The 24,052-nt window shown below is 46.7% G+C and overlaps 1 protein-coding gene across 8 annotated transcripts in view; it reads left to right on the plus strand.

Annotated features, from left to right (window-relative positions):
- The window catches only part of CACNB4 (calcium voltage-gated channel auxiliary subunit beta 4), a 90,084-nt gene that overhangs the window by 23,274 nt on the left and 42,758 nt on the right, over positions 1–24,052 (plus strand). Inside the window, exon 1 of one of the 8 annotated variants that reach the window (XM_071746355.1) lies at positions 9,232–9,526. The exons of 5 other annotated variants lie outside the window; for them this stretch is intronic. In XM_071746355.1, the coding sequence (XP_071602456.1) occupies positions 9,482–9,526 (45 nt within the window). In that variant the 5' untranslated portion in view covers positions 9,232–9,481. Of the gene's footprint in view, positions 1–9,231; positions 9,527–24,052 lie in introns of those variants that run through there. 2 more of the 8 variants (XM_071746351.1, XM_071746356.1) reach the window with 2 other exon arrangements.

The raw sequence follows: 24,052 nt of genomic DNA on the forward strand, positions 1-24,052 counted from the left end.
TTCCAGTTTTGCCAAGCAGAACGTGCAGAGCTGTGGTAGCTGTAGTATTCAAATAAATGTCTTTTTTTCAGAATGAACTTTCCAAGCTTTTGGTTTCATCCTTGATTTTAATGGAGTCTGGGATTTTTCTACAGTTTGGATAAATATGTCCTTTTATGAATTTTTATCATCATCACCTTTCAGTTCTGTGCTCCCTCGTTTGGATATTGACTTAAAATCTGGGAACAGAAGCTCCTGATCTATTTCTCTCTTGCTCATAATAATTATAGGCAGGGATAGCAGAGCTGCCACTATTTGTTATTCTCAAGACTTCCAATCACAATAGTTTCTGCTTGTTACTCCATCAAGCTTAGCTGTTCAGGCTGAATTTTTCCATCCTTGCTCTCAAATGACTTCATTCCATGTGGGAATGGTGCTGTTGTAATGGAGACCCCTTTTTTAAAAAATTTTTTTGGACCCCAGCAAATATTAGACCCTAAATATTGATCCTTTTCCATTTATTCCTACTTTTTTTTTTTGTTGTTGGTTTGTTTCCTGTCTCACAGGCAGCTTCAGATCTAGGACAGAACTTTTAGCAGCCTATTTAGGGTTTGGGGTTTTTTTAAGTAGTCTCTGTAAGGATGTTGTCAAAGGCTGGAATGAACTAATCATTCTGTTCTTTTTTTATGCACGACTGTAGGGTTTGAGAGATTAGGGAAAATACATGTCTAAAAACAGCATGAAAGAGTCAGGGGAAAAAAAAATCAGTTTTTGTGTAAGTGCTCAGGGCATCAGAAATTAACCTGATCTGACCAAACTTCTGAACTATACCTGGAGCTTTCACAGGTTTGCATCCTAACACCCTCTGCACTGGTACAGCATTTCAAACTGGGAATTTTAAAGGTTTATTGATGGGTTCAAACACCTGTGCCCCAAAGCTGAGAAACAGATTATTTTAGGATTATTTTAGGAGCTCCTGGTGCATCCCTCTCACACACCCAGGGATTTTCATACCTGTGGCATGAAGGTGGCCTCTGCTACTGCAAGGATTTTAATAATTGGGATGGTTCTCTTTTGTAAGGAGAAGGCAGGAGGTGTTTTTAGTCGTTTCTAACTGCTTCAGATTTTTAAAAGGACTCAGACAGGGCTGCTGGTGTGTGGCATGTGTTGAGATGCTGAATGAATGAAGTGAGAGCTGCAGGTGTTTATCACCCTCAGCAGAGTGCAGATGACTCAAAATCATCCCAGATTCTCACCTGAACCTGTGTCCTGGCCCGAGGCACTGCTGAGACTTTGCAGACAAGAACTCAACTTGCTCAAATATACAGAGCCAAATCCTTGAGCCTTTGTTTTGCTCAGCTTGGTTCCCAACTATCCTGATGAGATATTTAAAGAAACCAGGTTGGAGAAGTGGTTCCTCATTCATTGATCTGTTGTTTCTGGATCAGTTTCTCCCCTTGGCTGTGTGTCATGGAAATCTACTGAAATGAACCAGAGAGTTTCCTCTAGTCCCTTGCCATGAAATTCAAAGTGCTGTGTTGCAGTATGCAGTAATTTGTTTGTAAAGCATAAGAAAATGCAATAAAGTCAGCAGGCTAATCAAGCCATCCCTGTAAAATCCCAATGAGGAGCAGGAAAGTATAGGTAAGTTTGTGCCCAGTCTTATTTATTGACTTTTCCCTTTTCTCCTTAGCACTAGGGCTTCAGAACTCTGTCTGACTCCTTTTAAAATACCTAATTACTTAGTCTGAGTTACCCTAAATGCAAAATAGAAATTGTGGGTTTACTAGTTTATGTAAAGAAAAACTCATCTCCAGTGAGATCATGGTTTTTTACAGCAATGAGCATTTCATTTTAGCTTGCAGGGTCATCTGCCCAGCTCCAGCTGCTCTGTCAAGGCTTTGTTTTCTCTAAAAAAACTCTTACGGGAATAATTTTCATTTATCAAAAATATATTTATCAAAAAAGTAACCTTTTTATGAAGGGTTATTGAAAAAAACTACAAATATTTGAAAGTATTTGGGAAATGAACACTGACCAGAAGTTTTCTAGGCTGGCTGCCTTTTATCAGGTTGGAAATTCCTCTGAGACATCCTCCCTCTCACCTCTTTGGAATTTTGATGAACTCACTTAAGAAATCAGCTTATTGCTGCCACCAGCTAATACCCACTTTTGTTATCATGGTTATCAGATGATGAAGACCTGGAGATGATCCAATCCATGCATTAAACAAACAGATCCCTGCAACTCTGCATTTCTCCCCCCCGGGGAGGGGGGGGTACTGGTGGCTCTCTCTGTGTTTGCTGCTGAGGTTTGCCAGGATGCAGTGGGGATTTGCACTACCTGGGAGAAGTGGCACTGGCTTCCCCTAAGCCTTGTAATTGTCTTTTATTGATGGTTTCCCATCATTTCAGCAGCTGGAGTTTGAAGGGGGATACAGCAACACTCAGCATCAGCACTTAGGGCAGCTGAGATTGATGAATATTTGTAAGAAGAGGAGCTTAAAATATGAAATAGAGTGAGTGCTTAATCCTGTGGCCCAGGTGGGCTTTGGGCATGGAAAATCAAAATGTGTATCTTCTCTAAAAGCAGGGATCTTCCTTCCAAGGAGGAGCTCTGTCCCTGTGGGTGGGTACCTGGGTGAGACTTCAGTGTTTTGGGTGCTGAGAGCTGAGCTGGAGGGAGAGCTCTGTGTGTTCAATGTCTGTGAAGATCACCACAGCCTCACTGTAGGTTCTTTCTTTCCAGTCCCAAGGGGCTAAAAGGGAGACCCGTGGCTGTGGCATGGCTGTGGGTCACCTCTTGAAACATTTCACAGGTATTTTTTGGGTACTCTGCTGCTCTGGATAATCTGCAGCAGTGGAGTCAGAATTAGAGTTGGCCTGAGTTATTAAAAGCTCAGAGCACATTCATGTCTGCCCCAGGAGGTGGAGATAATCTACTCTTCTTTAGCAAAACCACTCTGGCAAGCTGTAGTTATGGTTCCCTGCTCCCCACTGCTCTGCTTCTTGGAAATCTCCACAGTGGCTGCAGGAAAGAGAAATTTGACAACTAGTTAAATATAGAGGGTACCTACCAATGTATCCCAGTTACCTCTCTCATTGTAGGTGCTTTAAACCAAGAGAAAGTGACAATGAAGTCTTCACACTCTTTTTAATTATAGCAGCCTTTACATAACAGTGTCAGATCAGTGTGTTTCAGAATAGGTGGCACCTCACTTCCTCCAGAAGAAGTGCCAAATTAGACCCTACCAGACTAATTTATTACTTGAAATTCAAAAAACTAAAGCATGCCATCCAATACTCTCTTTGAATAACACCCTTACATGCACAGAATTCTCTGTGCCATGACATATCCCAGACAGCATATTGCTTCTTTCCTGTGAAATATAAATACATACCTGTTCATCTGATGGCTTCAAGGACTACCAAATCCCATGGATTTCATCCTGTTCTCATTGCTCATGAGATGCTGGCAAGCAGAGTTCATGGGGATCTCAAAAGATTGGTTTTTTTGTATCTTCACCCCAAGGCAGAGAGGCTGTTGTTGCTGAACCAGATGCTTATCTAATCTAGATAATAAAACAGGAGGAGAGAGAAAGAAATTGCTTTAGAGGTGGAAGGCATAAGCAACTGGGCTGTGCCAAGGAACTTAGAAGAAGGAACTGGACTGCTTTCAACGAGTGGAAGCAAGTTCTGCCTTAGGTGGATTGCTGGAGAATGCTGACAGTCCTTTTCCCTTACATTAATGAAATATATACTTGGGCTCTTCTGCTGATTTCCACAAGAGCAGCTTTATAGGTGGGAGAGCAATTTTCTTCAACAGGTCCCCAAATTCAGGCAATGAAAGATCCAAACCAGTGCTCACCTTTCAGACAAAGTATGCTGGTGAAGACTGTGGGTTTGGGAGATGTCTGCCTATAGAAATCTGGAGTGGGTTCATATCCAAGTGTGCTATTACTGTAACCACTAATGCTTTTAGTTCATATGCTCTTGCCTGCTGCAGGGATACTGTCTCCTTACTCCTAAATAATGTAGAGAGCCCAGGATCCAACCCTCCTGCCAGAGCAGCATCAGGAACTCCTCACCTTCTGCACGGAGCTGGAGTCTGGGGTTTTGTTGCTCCAGGGTTAATATTCCTGTTGAGCCTTGTCTCTGGCAGAGCAGCAGGATAAGAGGCATGGAGGCCAGCAGTCCCCCTGCATGGCTTGCAGGGAGGAACAGTGAAATCCCAGGTGAAAGAGAAATTTGTACCAAAAAAAGAGAGAACTTGCTGCCTTCTGTCCTGGCTTTGCGCACTGCGGTGCTGAGGCTGGTACTTGGCTTGGCAATCCAGCTTCTGTGCATTTATTCAAATAGCACTTTAGTGTGTTTATGCAAATAGTTCAGTGCTACATCTCCTGAAAGAACTGCACAAGTGCTGTCATTTCATTGTGTAACCCTTGGATTGGGCTTTACGTAAAATTCCCTTTGCATATATTTATACTTTATATATTATATCTACTTTATACCCCAGGAAAAATGGTGTTCCCACATTTGGATGGCTTGGAAATGACTAAGTAATTGATATTCAGGAATATATATGGATGCATGTCTCAAAGAAGCTTCTTTTGTACTTCAGAAAGAGTTGATTCTAATTAAGAAAAAAAAAAAAAAAGAATAATCTCAAGTGGCGTCAGAGTATTTGGAAGAAGCCAAGTGTTTCAGAAGTCTGTGGGATGCTCACAGTATTCTGATTTCCTGTTCCTTCTCTTCCCCTCACCCCAGTAAGGTGCAGTAAAGCACTGGCTTTAATGTTAATGCTGGCTCAGAATGTTAGGAACAGCTTCATTAGCATCAAGCCCAGGTTCCTCTGTGGCCTTTAACTTGAGGAGGAATTCTTCCTTTGGAATAATTCCTTGGGTTTCCTTGTGTTGTTCTCATTTCTGCCCAAGAAGAGGTTTTGGTAGGTAGTATTTGAGGGCAGGCATAGCTATTACTCACTGTTATTTGCTCTTGTTTTATGCAGAATTTCTATATATTGCATTTCCTTGAGGCTGGGAAGAAATGTTCTCACCTGTGCTGTGTCCTCAGTGACTGACCCATCATTAGAAGCCTTGGAAGACACAAAAGGCTTGGGAACAGCAGCTGCATATAGTGCTGTTGTGAGGTACATGCTTGGAGGATCATTCTCCATCCCCAGGAGCTAAAAGGGAGCACAGAAACCCAGGAATTTAAAGGGAGCACAGAAACCCAGGAGTTAAAGGGAGCACAGGAACCCAGGAGTCAAAAGGGAGCACAGGAACCCAGGAGTTAAAGGGAGCACAGAAACCCAGGAGCTAAAAGGGAGCACAGGAACCCAGGAGTTAAAGGGAGCACAGGAACCCAGGAGTTGAAGGGAGCACAGGAACCCAGGAGCTAAAAGGGAGCACAGAAACCCAGGAATTTAAAGGGAGCACAGAAACCCAGGAGTTAAAGGGAGCACAGAGACCCAGGAGCTAAAAGGGAGCACAGGAACCCAGGAGCTAAAAGGGAGCACAGGAACCCAGGAGTTAAAGGGAGCACAGGAACCCAGGAGTTAAAGGGAGCACAGAGACCCAGGAGCTAAAAGGGAGCACAGAGACCCAGGAGCTAAAAGGGAGCACAGGAACCCAGGAGCTAAAAGGGAGCACAGGAACCCAGGAGTTAAAGGGAGCACAGGAACCCAGGAGTTAAAGGGAGCACAGAGACCCAGGAGCTAAAAGGGAGCACAGGAACCCAGGAGCTAAAAGGGAGCACAGGAACCCAGGAGTTGAAGGGAGCACAGGAACCCAGGAGCTAAAAGGGAGCACAGGAACCCAGGAGTTGAAGGGAGCACAGGAACCCAGGAGCTAAAAGGGAGCACAGGAACCCAGGAGCTAAAAGGGAGCACAGGAACCCAGGAGTTGAAGGGAGCACAGAAACCCAGGAATTTAAAGGGAGCACAGAAACCCAGGAGTTAAAGGGAGCACAGGAACCCAGGAGTTAAAGGGAGCACAGGAACCCAGGAGCTAAAAGGGAGCACAGGAACCCAGGAGTTGAAGGGAGCACAGAAACCCAGGAGTTAAAGGGAGCACAGAAACCCAGGAGTTAAAGGGAGCACAGGAACCCAGCTTTCCCCATCTGACAGCTCTGAGACCAGGAACTCTCAGCCAGTTTGTGTGCTACAGTTTGTGTTATCCCTGTTAGGGGATGCCCAGTGCACGGGCAATCCTTTGGGAATTCCCTGGGTTCCCTGCTTGAGAAGCAAGGCTTGCTGTGGTCAGGGGATGGAGTGATTGCATTTCTGGTGGTGAGATGACTTGCACTTTGGCTGCTGCCAGGTGTGGGGAGGGAAGGAGACTGACTGGGCTTTACCTTCTCTCCCTTCTCTGGTCCGAGGCCAAGGCACTTTCCTGGCAAACCTTTCTTTTTGTCTTCAGCCTTCTTGGGAAGCCTGTAACAAGGCCTGGGAAGGAGGAGGCTTCTCATTACCCAGCAGTAATTCACAGCCCTTAAGCTGATTCCAAATGCTTAAGCAACGGGACAGCCTGTTGGTTTTTTTTTTTTTTTTAGCAGATGCATTGGGTGGGCCCTACAGAAACTGGAGAGTTTTGTGGTCTGTTTACACCCCCTTCAAAATCTCCTGAGCTTTTGGGAACGTGTGGAGTTGAGATCAAAGGACAACATATGCTCCCTGCACAGTCTCCCAGTAAATCCATGTACAACCCACTCCTGCGTGGTCCTGCTGCCACCATCAGAGGGTGGCAATCCTCAGTGAGGAATATCCCACCTTACAGGAACTCCAGTGCATCCCTCCAAGTCTTCTGTTAATGTGTGACCCTCATCTGTTACTCTAGTGGATTGGTTTTTTGGTTTGTTTTTTTTTTTTTTTTTTTTTTTTTATTATTTTTTTGAACCAGTCATTGGGAAGCTCGCCTAAAAAAAATGAGGCTTTTAACCCTCTCTCCCATTACTCTCTTTCCATGTTGCCTGTGGGAAGCTATCCTAGAAGCTGAAAACAAAAAGCCTTGACTTTCTGGAAGCCAACAGAGATGTTCACCCATATATCCATCCATCCTTCTGTTCCTTCAGGACATTTTGAGGATCTGATTGCTTTTCAGACAACTCCCCCAGAGCCAGGCATCGTTCTCTTGCTCATTTCAGTGCTGCTTTGTGTTGTGTGTTTCTTGGAGAAATAATATTCAAAAGGGCTTTAGAGTTCACAGTACACGAATTCATATTTTTACATCGTAGGTAAGGGAAAAAAACCCTAAATAAGGGGTTCTTGTGCTGGCAGGAGGTGTCGGGAGGCAGGATCACCAGACTTATCCCAGCCCTTCAGATAAACTGAGAAATAAGCTGAGGCTCCTCAGGGGTGATTCAGAGCCCCTTCCCTAGCTGAATTTCAGGCTCTTTATTTCAGGCTCCCAAGCTAAATGCTCGTAGTAGGTTGTGTGACTGTCCCTTATGTTTAGAGCTTTCTCAAGTACAGTCCCAGTTTAATGAGCTGTGTGTGTTTTTATAGCATCTTTTAGGAGCCTTTCAAGTTGAGTCATTAAATATATATTTTTAATAACCTCTGTGTCTTGAAAGGACAGTGTGAAATGTAAGTACTGGAAATCAAACAGTGATTCCCCTGACTTCTGAATTAAATTATTTCATTACAAATTTATGTGAAGTTCAGATGCTTTTTTTTTTTTTTGTCTTGTGATTTCATGGCCTTTTTTTTCAATTTTCATCTGATAAATGACTCTGATGTTGCACTTAGAAATTCCTTCTTGATTTAAATTTTAAAAGTTAATAAACACCAATGTGTTTATTATTAAAATTTGTAACATCACAGCTCTCCAAGAGGAAAGGAACCCAGGTCTTGAGTTTTCTATGCTGGGGTAAGATAGGGAATGAGCATGGGGCTAGAGACGAAGTTGCTATTCCTTGGGAGATCTCCTGGAACTGAGACTTAATCCTGGAAAACACTTAAATAAACCTAAACTTTAACCATGAGATTCTTCTGTTGATCATCCGTGGGACTATGCTTCCTCTTTCTGTAGATATTCTTGCAAACCAGGAGGTTTTGTGGCCAGAAGCAAAGAACGTGTGGACGTTATAGAAGTAGTAAACGGGGAATAAGACTTAACACAGCTTTTGGGGGTCTTTGATGCAATTTGTAAGAGACTGTGAATATGAGAATAACACCTTTGGCTCTGCTTCAGATGTCTGTTGGACACTTCCCAAGTGATTAGTGGTAACTTTACAGAACTAAATTAAGCTTTTGGAAGGAACATTAGATAAAGCAAACGGAAAAGACAGATAGGAAGTGTTTGATGAACAGAGATGTTGGATCCGGTCGCACTGGAGATTGAAAATAATTGTTTTAATATGGATAGGAAAGAAACTGCAAATTTTTTGTCTGTAATTATTTTAAAATTCATTTTTATTTAATTTTTTATTATTTACTTTTTTTTTTTTTTTTGTCATGTAGGGCTATTCTGTAAGGTTATGCTTGCTCAGTGCAAAGTTCTGATGCTCTGGAAGGAGAAGAATTTGGTGCTGAAGCGTGGGAGATGAAGAAGTGAGGAGACAGAGAGGTGAAGGGCTGGCTTTGCAGTGTCCCCACTGTCAGGCTGTCACCAGTGGGCTCCTCAGGATGAGGTTTCCTCACCTGTGGAGGGAGGTTTGGCACTTCCCAGTGGCTGCTTCTCCACAGAAATGTTGAAACCAGAGATGGAACCAGAAACTGCAATATTCAGAGCTCCAGTAGCACCGTTTGAGAAACCGGTTGAATTAATTAACTTGTAAATTAGGCCCATACTTGTGTTCTTTTAATTCCTAGTGTTCACGGTTTGGTTTGTTTGCTCCCAGACCTTGGAAGGGGTGTGTGTGTGTTTCTCCTCAGAAACGAATCGCTGCGCTCAGCGATCGTGAAGAAGTGAAGCTGCGGGAAAGAAAGAGGGAAAGAAACAGAGGAATGCCCCTCGTTCTTAGCCTCCCCTCGCCTCCTCCTCGGGCACCCAGGCAGGAGGTGGCCGTGCTGGCTGCCCCCAGCCGCCGTCCGTAGTTCCTCAGGGCCGCGGCCGGGCGCCCTGAGGCGGTTGCCGAGGCGGCGGACAGAGGGGCAGCGCCGCTCGCTATGGGGCCGCGGGGTGGCGCTAAACTGCGCGTCTTAGCCAATGGCGGCGCGGCGGCGGCGCGTCCTAGCCAATAGCGTTGCGGCGGCGGCGAGCGGCAGCCAATGGGGCGCGGCGGCGCGGGGAGCGGGCCGCGGCGGGGCTGGAGGGGGAGGCTGCGAGGCGGCGCGGCGCCGGCAGCGGCACCTGCGGCGGTGTCGGCGGCGGTGTTGGTGGGCGCGGAGAGGCGGTGCCGCGCGGTCGGGGCGTCCGCAGCGCTGAGAGGGAAGGCTCGGCCCCAACGCCGCACAGGCCTCCGCCGCTCGACACCCTCCCCCTTCCCCTTTCCCCTCCCCCGCGGCGCCTCACAGCGCCGGTTCCGCACCGTGAGAGGCCGCCCGGCGTCAGCGGACCTCCATGTACGACAATTTGTACCTGCATGGATTTGAAGACTCGGAGGCGGTGAGTGACGCCGCGGGGGAGAGAGGCGTGGGGGTGGCCGCAAAAACACCACACTCCCCCCCCTACCCCAGCCAGCCGTCCCCCTACCCCCCAGGGGCTTTGTTACCGGAGGTGCTCCCCTTCTCCATTACATAATTCGGGGGGGAACAGGGAGATTTCGGGGGGCCGTGGGTCCCCCGGGCTTGTGGTCCCGCAGCGCGGGTTGGTGCTCCCGTTCCCTTCCCTCCGCGTCTCCGGGGAAGCAGCTCCTGACACGGCGCTGGGTGCGTGTTTGACACAAGAGCAGCAGCAGCAGCAGAAGTTGCGGGGCTGCCGTCTCCACCGCACACATCCTGCCCGCGCCCGGCGTGAGCTCCTTGGGAAGGAGGGATGCCGGACCCGGCCGCGGTGTTGTGGTGACAGTGGGTACCACCGGGGGGGTGATGCTTACCGGCCTCGTCCCCCCAAAAATCCCGGAGAGGTTGGTGGTGTTGCGTTGGGAAATTATCTTCCCCCCCTTTAAGTCTGCAACAGCCCTGCTGGGGACATCCCTCACAAAATGGTTCTCTTGCAGCGCAGAGGAAACACCCCCCCCTTCCCCAGCCCCCCCACCCCGGTACCGTGACACCCAAAATGAGGAGGGGTTGGTGCTGGTGGCCCAAGTGGCCCCATCTGTCTGGCAGGAACCCCCCGGGGCAGAATAACTCGGGGCAAGGGAAGCTGCTGGGATTGCCGGGGTGCTGAGCACCCTGTGCTGTATTGAACAGGGCTCTGTTACATAAGGCGTTGTGGCCAGCTCATAAAATAACACAGATTATACCATAAAATAGTGTGTACGTCAGTGCAGACGTATGTATGGCATGATGTGGTATCCCCAGGGGAATGGACAAGAGCCTGGATCTCTTCAGATGAAGCTTTTCCCCCCCACCACCCTTGCCTGACAATGAGGTTGTATCGGTCTGGAGCCACGTACTGGCAACTTGTTTTAGCATCCCTTTATTTCAGAGGGAGAAACTGAACTGGAACAGGACTGAAACTGACTAATGCAGTGCACCATGATGAGAGGAAGCCCCCTGTGTTGTGTTTGAATCCTTCAAAACTCTGCTTCTTTGGGTCAGCTGAGAAATCCCTGCCTTTTTTGTGTGTCAATTTATGTTTCAATTTGTGTGTCAATTTGTGTCAATTTGTGTTTCCTGTCACTGCTGCTTACAAGCTGCCGTGCTAAGTGGGTATGAGTGTGTTGGATCTTTTAGGGATGTGTTCCAGGATCCAACTGGATGTTTCTGTAAACCAGGCATTTGTAAGGCAAAGTGTGAATTCTTGGGAACTGTTCACAATCCTGAATGTGTCTTGTGCTGGTATAATGTCTTTCAGCAAAGCATAAACACTCTTTTCAGAAGACAGCTCAGAAGGGTGATAGCATGGCTAAGAAGGCTAACTTGCTGGGTAGTGGTTGCTCTATGTTTTATCTAGAAATGTTTTATCTATTAAAGCCAGGTTTTAAAGTTCACTAGAGACTGCATGTGAATGTCTGGTGGGATTCAAGGGTGCTTTTGCTGCTTAACTCCATGCATTTCAGTAAAACTCCATGGATTTCTTCTAGTGACCTTTGGGAAAAGCAGTGAAAGCAATTTCAGTGAAAGCAGAAGCCCAGAGCCCTACCTGTTATACAAACAGCTGTGTTAGGATTTGTACTGTAAGAATCACCTCTAACAGAAGAGAGGAACTCTTTAGCTGTCCACTTGGACCAGGATGAAGTAATTTCCAGGTTCCTTAACACTCTCTTAACAAGTTCACAGTAATGCTGTTTGCAGCTTGTATTATGTTACAGCCTCTCAGTGTTTGAGAATATTTCTGATAGACTTCTGGAATCAAGAGAAAATGTGGGAATCTCAGCTTTCATTGATGAAAAGAAAAAACCCTAAAAAGCAAGGCACCTGAAAGTGATCTGGAGCATATAATCAGACAGAAAACCTGGGGGCTGTAAACCCCAGAGGCTCAGGCACAAAGCAGCTACAATCCCCCAAGTGTCTGTTTGCATTGTGGTCCTGAACAACTTGCTTAAAACGTTATACTTTATTATAATTATTATTTTGGTTTCTGACTCATGAGCTGAGAATGCCTGCTGAGACAATATTCTGGCAAACAGGTAGAGTGATGGGTCATGTGAGTATTCCTCTCCAGCCAAAGAGAGCCAGTGTAGTACAATTAATACAGTGAAAAACAAATCAAGGCTAGAGTACTGGTTCCCTGAGGTTAAGAGAAAATAACTGTGAGCATGCAAAGATTAAAGTAAGGGCCTGTGTATTCTGAGTTTTAGGATCTGGAAGGCTGAGCCCAGCTTGTGAACTGAAGGAGCTGGGAGGTTGTGTTCTCAGGGTGCTCTTTCATTCCCTGAAGCACTGGGAGATGGGTTTGAAGACTGGTGCTGCTTGCAATGCCTCCAGCATAAAATAAACCTTCTCAAGATGAGTCATTCCAGTACAGTAACATCAGCCTTAAGTAGGCATTTGTCCTCAGAAAATCCATACATCAGCTTCCTATTGTCAAGGCCTAATATTCATGGCAAGAAGTAAGAGCTAACGAGTCATTGGTTTGGGTTTTTTTTTTTTTTAACCCTAATTCTTATAATTTCACAAGTGGAAATTATAAGTGAATATATATTCACTCTGGATTTTTCTCTGCAGGAAATTCATGTCCAAAGAGGCAGAAAGCTGTAGCACCCTGGTGGACTGGCAGAAAGTCTGCCTGAACCTCTAGAGTCAGCCTGACCAGAGAGGCTGCTGAGCTGCTTCAGGCTCTCTCCCAGCCATACAGTAGGAGTTACAGCTCTTCCTAGCCCTAAAGGCAGGGCCAGAACAAAAACCCACTCACTCCCCTTTCTTTGGGGTTTGTACCTGCAATGAGCAGCTGGTGGGCTGGGTTAGTGGGGGTGAATCCCTGCCATGATGATGAAAGCAGAGAGAAGAGCAGCACTTGTGGTCAAGGGTTAAGCTTTGTCCATTTTCCAAACAGCCACGTGAGGTTTTTCCCAGTTTTTTTCCCCAGTGTGCATCCTACATGTACATCTCACATCTTAATTTCCAGTGCAAGAAAAGGTGAATGATCAGTGTGTGGCACTTACACAGAATTAATGTCCTCACTTTTAGAAAGGTAATGTAAAAATCACACCATCTAAAGGCAGGGAAGCTGAGGTAGGTACCAGATACATACCTAGGCTCTTTTGGTACTGAATAAACAGATTAACTGGGCAGAGAACAGTCCAGGAGAAGTGTGCAGGTGAAATTTTCCTGTTAAAACCAGGAACAAACATGACATTTGACAAGACTAAATAGATATGTAGATTTTTTTAGAATTGAAGTGATTATTATAGTGTGTATCCATACGTATCTATAAAATACATGCAAAAATATGTGGGTTTATTTTATGTATATCAAAGGAAATGGGTTGTGTGCACGGGTATTGCAATCCATTACCAGCTGTGATGATTAATGTGGAGTAGATGATGCACCAGCTAGCGTGAGGCTTTTGAGGAAGGAAAATTACACTGTTGAAGCTGAAAAAAACCTTACCAGTGATTGTAGACAAAAAATAGTTGCTGTGTTGAAGAGGTGCAGATATATGGAAGCAAACAACTTGTGCAGCCACAAGTGCCCTTGTAATCTACATGTAAAGTGCAGGCTTTCAGGTGATGACAGCTGTGTGGCCATAGAGAGAAGCATCTTCCCAGTGAAGCTTTTTGCCTCTTTTGTTCCCCCACCCTGTGATTCTGGGGGGCTTTTTTAGTGCTGTGTGGAGGGGCAGCCTTTTGGCAATGAAAGCTTGTTAGGGAAGCACATCTTACATTCTTGATAACAAGAGAATAGGAATAAAAACCCTTTAGCACAGGGGGCTTGAGACAGTGAGGTCCATTGGGTAAGAAAATAATGCTGTTTTGGCTTGGCAGTTCTGCCCTAAGAGATGTGTGTGTTCATGGCATGGGAAGATGTGAATACTGCTGGATGTGGCAGTCCAGGATTTCCCAGTCCTCTTTGGTTTCACAGAATCATAGAATTTTCAGGGTTGGAAGGGACCTTTAAGCTCACCCAGTTCCAACCCCCTGCCATGAGCAGGGACACCTCCCACAGGTCAGGGTGCTCAGAGCCCTGTCCAGCCTGGCCTTAAAAACTTCCAGGGCATCCACCACCTCCCTGGGCAACCTGTGCCAGCGTCTCCCCACCTTCATGGGGAAGAACTTCTTCCTAATATCTCATTTAATCTTCCCCCTTCTAGTTTGAGAACATTCCCCCTAGTCCTATTACTACCTGACATCCTAAAAAGCCTCCCATCTTTTCCAGAAAAAAACTTCAACGAAACCTTCCCAGAAGATATCACATTTTCTTTAAAATTAAGCTTTCCATGAAGACAGCAATCAATTCATAGAATCACAGAATCCTAGAATGGGCTGGGTTGGAAGGGAGCTCAGAGCTCATCAAGTCCAACCCTTGCTCCACTCCCCCCGTGGTTCCCAGCCCATGGCACTGAGTGCCACATCCAGGCTCTTTGGAAATATCTCCAGGGATGGAGAATCCACCCCTTCCCTGGGCAGCCCATTCCAATGGCTGATCACCCTCTCCAGAAAGAAATTCTTTCTAATGTCCAACCTAAACCTCCCCTGGCACAACTTGAGACCTCTTGTGCCCTCTTGTCTTGCTGAGAGTTGCCTGGGAAAAGAGCCCAACCCCCCCCTGGCTCCAACCTCCTTTCAGGGAGTTGGAGAGAGTGATGAGGTCTCCCCTGAGCCTCCTCTTCTCCAGCCTCAACACCCCCAGCTCCCTCAGCCTCTCCTCATAGGATCTGTGCTGGATCCCTTCCCCAGCCCAGTTGCCTCCTTTGGACCTGCTCCAGCACCTCAATCTCCTTCCTGAGCTGAGGGGCCCAGAACTGGACACAGGACTCAAGCTGTGGCCTCCCCAGTGCTGAGCACAGGAATTGAACCATTCCCTCCAGGAGCTAGCAACAAATACCCTCTAATGCAGAGTCCTTCCCAGCCCTGCCAGCCCAGGGGGAATGACAAGTAAGTGTCACCCTTTCTTCACCTGCCAAGCTGTCAGAGCAGTCCCTTTCCATTTGTTTTTATTTATACCTCCAGAGCACTCCTTTCAGGACAGCAGCTGAGCATGGGGCATGGTTTTCCTCACTTCTCCCCGGGTGGAAGTGGAAGGCTTGTCAGCACCTGGGGAGCTTTATCCTGGGTACTTGAGTCACTTATCAGGGCTGCTGGAAATTGCTGAGGAGTTCAGCTTGGCTTGGTGGGAGGAGAAGGAGCAGAGACACAGCAAGGGGTGTCCTGGCGTGGGGTGAGTGGGTGGCTGGGAGAGAGGGAGGGCTGGGGGGCTGACATGGGTGGGAAATCTGTCTTGTGTGGCCGTGGTGGTTGGTGCCTGGGTGGAAAGGAGGGTGCTGCTCAGTGTCACCACTTGGCCAGAGCTGGTGACAGCCTGCAGCACCCTCTCTGCGTGCCTTTCTGCTTAATAATGGCAGTGTTTCCCACTCAGGTCATCTTCTTCCTCCTGGGGTTTGAGTCCTGTAAGATGGCATTTCATTTCTGCCTTCATTTTCTGCCTGTCTTTTTGGTGGGAAGTGGATATTTAAATACTGAATGGGTCACTGTGTGGTACCTCCCATCTCTGGGGAGGAGTAGGAAAGATGGTCACTGATTGCTCTATACATCTTCTCAGTTGCAGGCTCAGATGAAGCAAAACTGTGTATTTTTAAGTGCTTTTCATCCTGTCTCTACTACAAAACTCTCCCTGCTGGTGTAATTTAAAAAACTGCTTGCATTCAATTCACTTTAACCTGTTCAGCAGCACTGCTTGTGCCAAGTGTGGGTCCAGCTGCAGCCCAGAGCCCACTGTTGACACAACAAATCTATTTCAGGTGGCAGCTGGTGGGTTGTGGTTTCTGACCCCTCTTAGAGGAGAGGAGCTGGGTGGGCTGTCCTGGGAAGGGGTGATGCCCACAGAGCACACACAGTGGGGCTGCAGTGAGACAGGTGGTTCCTTGCTCTCCTGAAATCATAGAATCATAGAATTGGCTGGGTTGGAAGGGACCTCAGAGCTCCTCAAGTCCAACCCTTGCTCCACTCCCCCCGTGGTTCCCAGCCCATGGCACTGAGTGCCACATCCAGGCTCTTTTGAAATATCTCCAGGGATGGAGAATCCACCCCTTCCCTGGGCAGCCCATTCCAATGCCTGATCACCCTCTCCAGAAAGAAATTCTTTCTCATGTCCAACCTAAACCTCCCCTGGCACAACTTGAGACCTCTTGTGCCCTCTTGTCTTGCTGAGAGTTGCCTGGGAAAAGAGCCCAACCCCCCCCTGGCTCCAGCCTCCTTTCAGGGAGTTGGAGAGAGTGATGAGGTCTCCCCTGAGCCTCCTCTTCTCCAGCCTCAACACCCCCAGCTCCCTCAGCCCTTCCTCACAGGATCTGTCTTTCTGTCAGTGTCAGCTCTCTGCTCCCCCCAGCCAATTACTGTGGAGTTTTCTAAAACCTTATGGAACATCCTTGTTGTGATGTCTGATCTTATGGAACATCTTTGTTGTGATGTCTGATCTTATGGAACACCTTTAGGCACCAAGATCAAGCAGCAGGCTTCCTTCAGTTGTCAAATAAAACCTGGGACTTTCAGTGGGGTTAGGAGGGCTTCAGGGATTGTTTGGTGCAGCATTTCCACAGGTCCCTTCTATAATTTTCAAGCTGAAGATGGAAAGCTGGTAGTCCAGCTCTGGCTGTCATTTGATAGAGTGTGATGGATTTTGAAGGCTGGTAGTAAAAGTCAATGGATTTTCCCTTTTTTCCAACATGCTTGCCAGCACAGCTCCCTAGTGGTGGAGAGCCTGGTGATGCACACGCTCTTTACAGCACACAGAGGAGTTTTCAAACTTGCAGAATCTTTGCTTGTTTTATAGATAAAATTAATTATAGACTAAGGCTGCACAGAACATGCTGAGTACTCAGCCATCCAGGCCTTCTGTGGGGTGTTGAGGTTGGTGATGCAAAGGGAAGTGAGATCCTGCTAAAGCCATCCTTCTTTGGGGGGTCTCCTTTGAGACCCTTTGGGGCTGAGCTTCAGTAGGAGGCAACTGGAATTTCTTTCTTTTACTCCTGAGAGAGAGCTGGGCTGTGTCTGAACTGAGGGAACTGTCCTTGCAGTGCCATTTGTCACTTGGGGTCTCTTCAAGCCTGGCTCTTCTTTGGTTCTCCACTGGGATTAATTTTTTACTGTTTAATCCAAAAAGGATGAGTGATGGCAGGACCAGGGTTGTTGGCCTAACATTATCTCCTTGCTCTCTGGTTACGTAGGGCTTTTACTTTCAGGTGAACACTGAATTCTATCTTGACTGGGAACATTTTTGATAATTTCTGATAAAATGAGGTTATCCTCTGCCCAGTAAGTCTTCTGCATTCTCAGGGAAGTTTGGCTTTTACATGCTCAAAGCATTTGTGTGTTTGTGACAGTTCCAAATGTGTTTTCATTTCTGGTAGTTCTTAATAGATTGCCTTGGCTAATGAATCATCATCTGCCTAATTTGTCTTTTTGCACAAAGGGCTGTCTGACAGGGGTTGGTAAGTTAACTTCTTTTCTGGTTTGGGGGTTGATGAGGTGGTTTTGCTGAGGTTTTTTTTCTACTAAAACTTCTAAAGTTCTGTTACTGCAACATTGGTTATTACCAGGTGTAATGTTTTGTTCTCACATGACAGTGGTTTTCTATCTGGCTCCCATCTCCTGTTTGTTAAATCTAATGTTGTGATTCCACAGGATGGTGGTCAAACTTCCAGTAAAAACTGTAAATATTTTTTATTTACAATTAACAAAATAAATACTTCTAACTTACGATAAAAACACCACTGCCTGCTGTTTCCATTGTGGTTTTTGTTGTTTGGTTGTTTGGTTTTTTCAGCAAAAATACATTAAAAGGAAGCAGAAGGGGAAAAAAAAAGAGCTTCAGGTCACCTAAACAAAAGAAACATAATGAGGAATGGCTGACAGTGGGGGAAGTAAGAGCCCAGCAGATTGGGATAGTTGGAATTTAGTAATATTTATTCATGTGAAGGACTAAGTTGTGTCATAACTTTTCCTCCTGCCTTTGGGTTTCTTCTGGTGGTCTCCTGAATGACTGTGGAGTGCAGGTGAGGTGGGAAGGGCTTCCCACAAATATACTGGGATTGCAGGTGGCTTTCCCAGTTCCCAGTGCTTAAGAAAACATGAGGAAGTGTCAACAGCTCTGCCTGGGCTGAAGGGCATCCCAGGGAGCCCCGTGGCTCTTGGTGCTGAAGGAACATCACAGAAATGATGAATAACAAGGGGAGAAGCTTACCCTGGGATTTGTTGATGTCAGGGCTTGCTTCCCTATCTCCTTAAAACACGTTCTGCTTCTGAGATACTGAGCTGTTGGATGTTTTTCCATTGAGTAGGCACTTACAGAGATGGAGCCTGGTTTTAAAAGTCAGCAGCTTACACAAATGCAGATTACTGTACAAACAGGACAAGCCTGACAACTGTTCATGGTCATTTGGAATCCAGTAATTAATTTCAAAGTGTCATTTCCTTGGCTGAAGGCTGGGTTCTGTAGGGATTGCAGGTGGTGGCAAGATTTGCTTGCAAACTTTCGTCAGATCCTGCTTTGTATTTTTCCACTGTGCTTCACTGCTAATTTTCATGCCAACAGTGAACTGTTCTCAGTTCTTGAGTGGCTCAGTTTGCCATCTCCTTTCCTCCTTGCCATCTCTTCAGCACGTGCTGACATCCAGGGGCAATCTGTGTGCTTCTCCCTGGGGCACAGTGAGGGGGTTTACAGAGTGCTCACAGGCATGGCCTTTGTCTTTGTCTTTGCACAGGGGGTCCCTCACTTGTGGACACCTTGGTCCCCTTCACTTGTGACACCTCAGGTCAGGGACTTGTGCATGCCAGCTGCCTGCCAGTCACTCCTCGTGTAACACCAGCTAAGTAGGAAACTCTCTGGGAGGGAACTTTGCATCATTTGTTTCGTAAGCTGAAGAAAAGAGAAACTGGACTGGAGGTTCCTTGCCCCGTTGCAGCTCACTGGCTCATAGGCTGGAGCCCTGGTGTGTGCCCATCTTTCCCTGTGTTACTGGGCAGCAGAAGAGATTTCTCCTCAGGAAAAAGGCACCAGAGAGCAGTTCTTGGACTGAGAGGGTTGTGGGCAGCTGGGTGGTTTAGAGGAGCAGAGGTTGGCAGTGTAGGTTACCATGTGCTGCTGAACACCCAGAGCCTCCCTTCCTTGTTCCTGTATCTTTCGTTACCTTCCTCTCCTCTAAGGTTCTCTTTCCTTAACTTGGCTCTGTTCCTGCCATACTGCCTTTGAGCAGCTGCTGGGTTTGTGTCTATATATACAGACACATATGTGTATATACATCCATCTGTGGGGTTGGGCTCAGGAGGTTCCTTCCAGCTTCAGCTCTTCTGTCCCTCTGAAAACTGGAGAACTTTCAGAGCAAAAAGAGAGGAAGGGGGAGGTCCTGGCCAAATACTGATTCTGGTGACTGTCCTGTGCCCACCTATACTTGTCTCCCCCATGTTGCTGAGCAGGTAGGTTGATTTTTTGATTTGGAGGGTTACTGGTATGCCCAGGCTCAGCCAAGCTTTTCCAGCCAGCATGGAGAGCAGGAGGAAGGCACTGGTGTCTGGTTTGGGCCTGCAGAGCTGAGGCTGTACATCTGCATGTTGTGTTCCTGCCTAAAGCCTTGTCAGGAAGGGCTTCAGGGGCCCTGAGGGCTCAGAAGGAGCAGTGCTGGGCTACTCTGCTCCCTGGGGCTGTGAGGATTTCAGCTTTCACAAGGGCAAGGAAGAGCAGTAAAGCCCAGGGGGAGGAGGATGAGGGGCAGACTTTCTGTTGTGGTTTGTTTTTTTCCTAAAAAGTCAGGCAGTACAAAGGCTGTGTCATTTCTGGAGATGGAGCTGTTGGTTGTGCTGTTTCACCAGCGTGGGGAATGCAGCCTGGCAGTGAGCTGATTGATTACAGGGAGATGGAAGAAATCATGAGGAAAAAAAAAAACCCTCCTATCATCTTGCTGAGTACTGAAGTGGTGAAGTATGTGTTTGAACGAGCTGCTAACACTTCATATAAAACTTCACAAGCCTTTCTATTTTGAAATAATTCTGCTTATACTAGATACATTTTCTCTGTGAGTCCTCTCCTTTTTTTTTTTTTTTTTTTTTTTACAGTGGCATTACAGTTAGTGATTACATTATTATTGCTTTGATAATGCTTGTAGGTACCCTATGAGGTGCTCTTGGTGTGTATAAGGCTGAAAAAAATTTTTTTTTTTAATAGCCATGTCCACCAGGGCCATAAATGAGCCCATGGGACTATGAGCTGTAGGGTGAGGTGGCCAAGGCATCTCCCAGTTCCCTCCTACCAGCCCACCAGTCCAGGTACAATCTCAGTTCCTGAGATTGTTAGTTTCTGTTAGTTCTGAGATTCTGTAGTTTCTGTTAGTTCAACCAGGGAGCCAATCCCTGCCCTGGTCCTGCTGACCACATTCTTGCTGACACGAGCCAGGAGGTTGGTGGCCTTCTTGGGCACATTGCTGGCTTCAATTAAACCACTCAACCAGCACCCCCAGGTCCTTCAACACTGAGCTCTTTCCAGCTCCTTTCTCCAAGCCTGGAACGTGGCATGGGACAGTACTCACCCTTCCTCCCCTGACACAGTCAGGGCTCAAAGAAATGAGCCAGGAAAGGTTTGTTGAGTGTGGGAACACAGCTAAGCCACCAGTGTGAGCATGAGCCAGCCCTGCAAGAAAGCTGCTTAGCAGAGACAGGGATCTGGTGTCATTTTGCCTCTGTACCTACCAGTGGTTCTGGGCTTAGAAGTGTCTTTTTGAAAAAGAAAAATGGGAAAAAAAAACCTTCTCAGTGTATTTGTTTTCCAAGCTCCTGACAAAATTGGGGGAGTAGCTTTATCCCCAGTGCAGTTCTTAGTGTAGTTAAAATGTTCTTAGGATGCTTTTTGCACTCCAGAAAACAGGAATATTGAAACTTTGCACTTTTTATCAATCTCTCATTAGAAAATGAACGTGTTGCCAGACAGAAAAACAGACAGATGAATTACAGTTTGCCTCCCTACATTTTCCCATGCTGATTTCAATTGCCTGTTATTTTTTGTACATAGTGTTGGAAGGAGTAGAGTGGTAGGAAGTGTTTTTGTACATTGTTGGGTAGGTATTGTGTATGAATCTCCCCTAGAGTAGATCCATTTCAGGACTGCATTAAGTAATCTTTCCCTTTAATAGATGAGGTCTGTAAACATACATCATGAGTGGGAGTTTAAGAGAGGAAAAGTCACAGACTGGAATATTTTCTGTTATACATTTAAAATTCACAGAGTGGTGGTGGATATGTAGAAGTTGTTTTGCTGAGCAGAATGAAGAAGCTGACTTAGGCTTTGGAACTTGCCAATGAATGTCAGTGCTGACTCTGCCAGTTGTAACTGGAGGTATAACTATGCTGAAGATGTTCTACCTATTAGAATATTGAAGAACCTTGTTCCATTTTTTAGCTGCACTGCTCTGGATCTAACACATGCAAAGGTTTCCTTTTTGGTGGCTCAGAATCAAATTTGCAGCTTTCATTGTAAAACCTTTCCATCCTATTTTTAAACAAGATCCTCCCTCCTAGCTCATTTTGCTGCTGTATAGGCTTATAAATTTTATGAATACAGGCAGGGATTTGTACACAGGGTTTTGAATGATCTTGCTCTCAGCCTTTGAGAAAGAAATTTCCATGGGACTTTGGTCTCTGTCCAAACCCATCTTGGTTCTTTGACCACAGCAGGCCAAGTGTGTCCCCAGTGTTGACCAAGTTTAAAGTTAATACCTTGGGGATGATGGTGAGAGCCATTTGAATATGTGATGTGCTCAGTACTAAAATCTATCTCTGAGATTCTTGGGTGTAACACACAAATTCATCATTCTTCCATACACTTTGTTCTCTGCAGGAAAAAGCTTCTGATTTCTTATGCTGGTTCTCTGCATCCAGGTGATATCCATAGAGTGGGAAAATACATTCCAAGGAATGGGTATTTTGTGCCTTCCTTCAAAAGCAAGAATTTAATGTACAAAAGATATGCAGGTTCTCTTTGGCATCAGAGTTGGATATGCTGCATTCCTCAAAGAAAAATAAAACAAACCCCAAAACCAGTTCTAAGGCTGGGCTGCCTTTCTGGATGGTCTGATCTCTTACAGGTAAAGAGTCTGTAGCCTCAGAAGAACCAACAGCAGCCTTGTAAATAAATAAAAATGCTGCAGTGTTGGTTTGCTGAAAACTGGGGTGTGTCCCAGGTCATTACAGCCCATTTTCCAGGCTGATTTTGCTGAGCTTTTTCAAACCTGTCTGACCTAAACAGAAATTACACATGGCTGTGAACTCTGAAATTTGGGGCCAGAACTGAGCTGAGAGATAAAACCAAAATAAGAGCCTGGGTTTCAGTGGAGGTAAGCTAATGGATTTCAGGGAAGTGCAGCCCAGAAGTCCTGATTCCTGCTTATTTTTTTCCCAGCCATTCAGTGTTGGCTGTTTTGCCTCTTAACCCAACTGCAGTTGCTGCATTACTTAAACAAAAATAAATAAATAAAAAAGCCACAAAAGCTTCTTCCCAGCAGCTGGAAGCTCAACCTGCTTTCCCCCATCAAACTATTTCAGGAAGGAAATCAGCAAAGTGGTGTCCCAGGTGGCTCCCTGCCTGGCTGGGTATGTGCTGCAGTCTCTGGAGATCCTGACAGCATTTGGGTTCTTTTGGTTTGGTTTTTATTTCGTTTTGCTCCTTGCTCCCAGGGCAAGTCCCTCCCTGCCTGGGCTCCCAATTGCAGGGGTGCTGCTGGCAAAGAGGTTCTGCTGGAGAGCAGCTCTGGCTCCCAGGAGGAGCTCCCAGATCCTGCTCTCCTCTGGTTTTCTGTCTCACCAGCTGGTGTTTTCCTTCCTCCTGTGAGAGCAGAAGGAGCTGCCCAAGCTGCAGGAGCAGCCACCTCTGCTCAGTGCTCTGGGATGATGGGGCCAGGGGAGGAGTGGAGTTGTTGCTCCCTGAGGCTCACCAATTATTTTCCTCTGGTTTATTTGGTACCTCTCACTAATTTGGTAATTTATTTGGATTTCAGCAGCGTGGCTTGCACAGCTCTTTTCCAGCTTTGAGGCTGACATACAGACTGCAGTACAGGGATACCAAAGGATCTGTGTTGGCAGCCAGAGTGGTACCAGTGCCAGCAAGGGACAGCTGGAGTCCTGGCTGTGTCTGGGGTGGCACTGCTGGCTCTGCAGCTCTCTGCCCATGGTGTACAGGGGATTAGGAACTTCATAGGAGCCCAGGAGTCCAGGCCCTCTTCCTGGAGAGCAGGCAGATGAAGTGTGTCTCCAAGGAGAGGGGACAGTCAGGGCATTTTCATCCTCTAAGGCTGAGGGAGACCTGAGGCACACGTGGATGCTGCCACCCCAGTTGTCACCATCAGCCTCTTTCTCTGAAGAAGGTGCTGTGCTGGCCCATCCCTTCCCCAGGGCCTTCATCAGTTCTGTGGTGGTGTGGGGTTGGGAGAGGTTGCTGGGAGGCCTCCTCTTCCTCATCCCCTGCCCTCCTCTTCCTCCCTGCTGCTGGCTGTCCCTGCAGCCTTCCCACCTGCAGCCCAGCCCAGGAGGGAGATGCTGGGCAGAGGGATAAAGAAGCTGGTTTAACTACAGAGTCCATCTGTGCTGTGCCCTCCCCGTGGAGCTGATGGCACACAGGAGGATTTACTAAAGCGACCTGGGGGAGAACTCATTAGTAATTGAATTCTCCTGCAGAGGAAAGTAGGATGTACACAGCAGCCTCTGCAGCTGAACATGGACCCCATCCCAGAGGAGACTTCAACCCTGCAGCTTCCAGGGACTGAGTTTCTGGCATGGAAAACTCTCTGCAAAGGCACAGAAAGAATGAAATACAAAACATGTAGCTAATGCTAAAAAGCACTAAAGAAAATGTGAGTTTAATACAATCCTTTCCTTCCTGCCAGCAGCACAGGGTGCTTGGAGTGAGTTTCCCTGGAGCACAGAGGTCTTCTGGTGATCTGCCTCCTGCAATAGGTGCCACAAGTGCATTAATACTCATATAGGCTATGTCCATCCCCAAATCTCTTCCCTTTCTGAGTATTGTGGGTGTTGAGGTCAGCATCATGTCATCCTGACTTTTGAAATATTTTATTAGAGCAATTGAGGCCTGGTCTGTCCAGCATGTGCAGTTTGGCTGCCCAAGAATCCAGCTTTGGGGGTTCAGGCTCTGGGAATTTCACTTTGCTTAGCCCAGGGCAGAGAAGGAACTTGCAGTGTTTCTGACAGCTGACTGGCTTTTGGTTTATATCCTTCTTCTTCCCATCCTTCTCTTTCTTTGGGAGTGCAAGGAAGGGCTTTGGATCTGACTCCAGTGAGATCTGTACCTTCCCAATGGGAGTAACATCACCCTCAGGGTGGCTGTGAGGAAGCAACCATCTGCCATCTTCTGGACATCAGTTCCTTATTGT

This window comes from Heliangelus exortis, chromosome 6, assembly GCF_036169615.1.
Source record: "Heliangelus exortis chromosome 6, bHelExo1.hap1, whole genome shotgun sequence".
Classification (NCBI taxonomy): Eukaryota; Metazoa; Chordata; class Aves; order Apodiformes; family Trochilidae; genus Heliangelus; species Heliangelus exortis.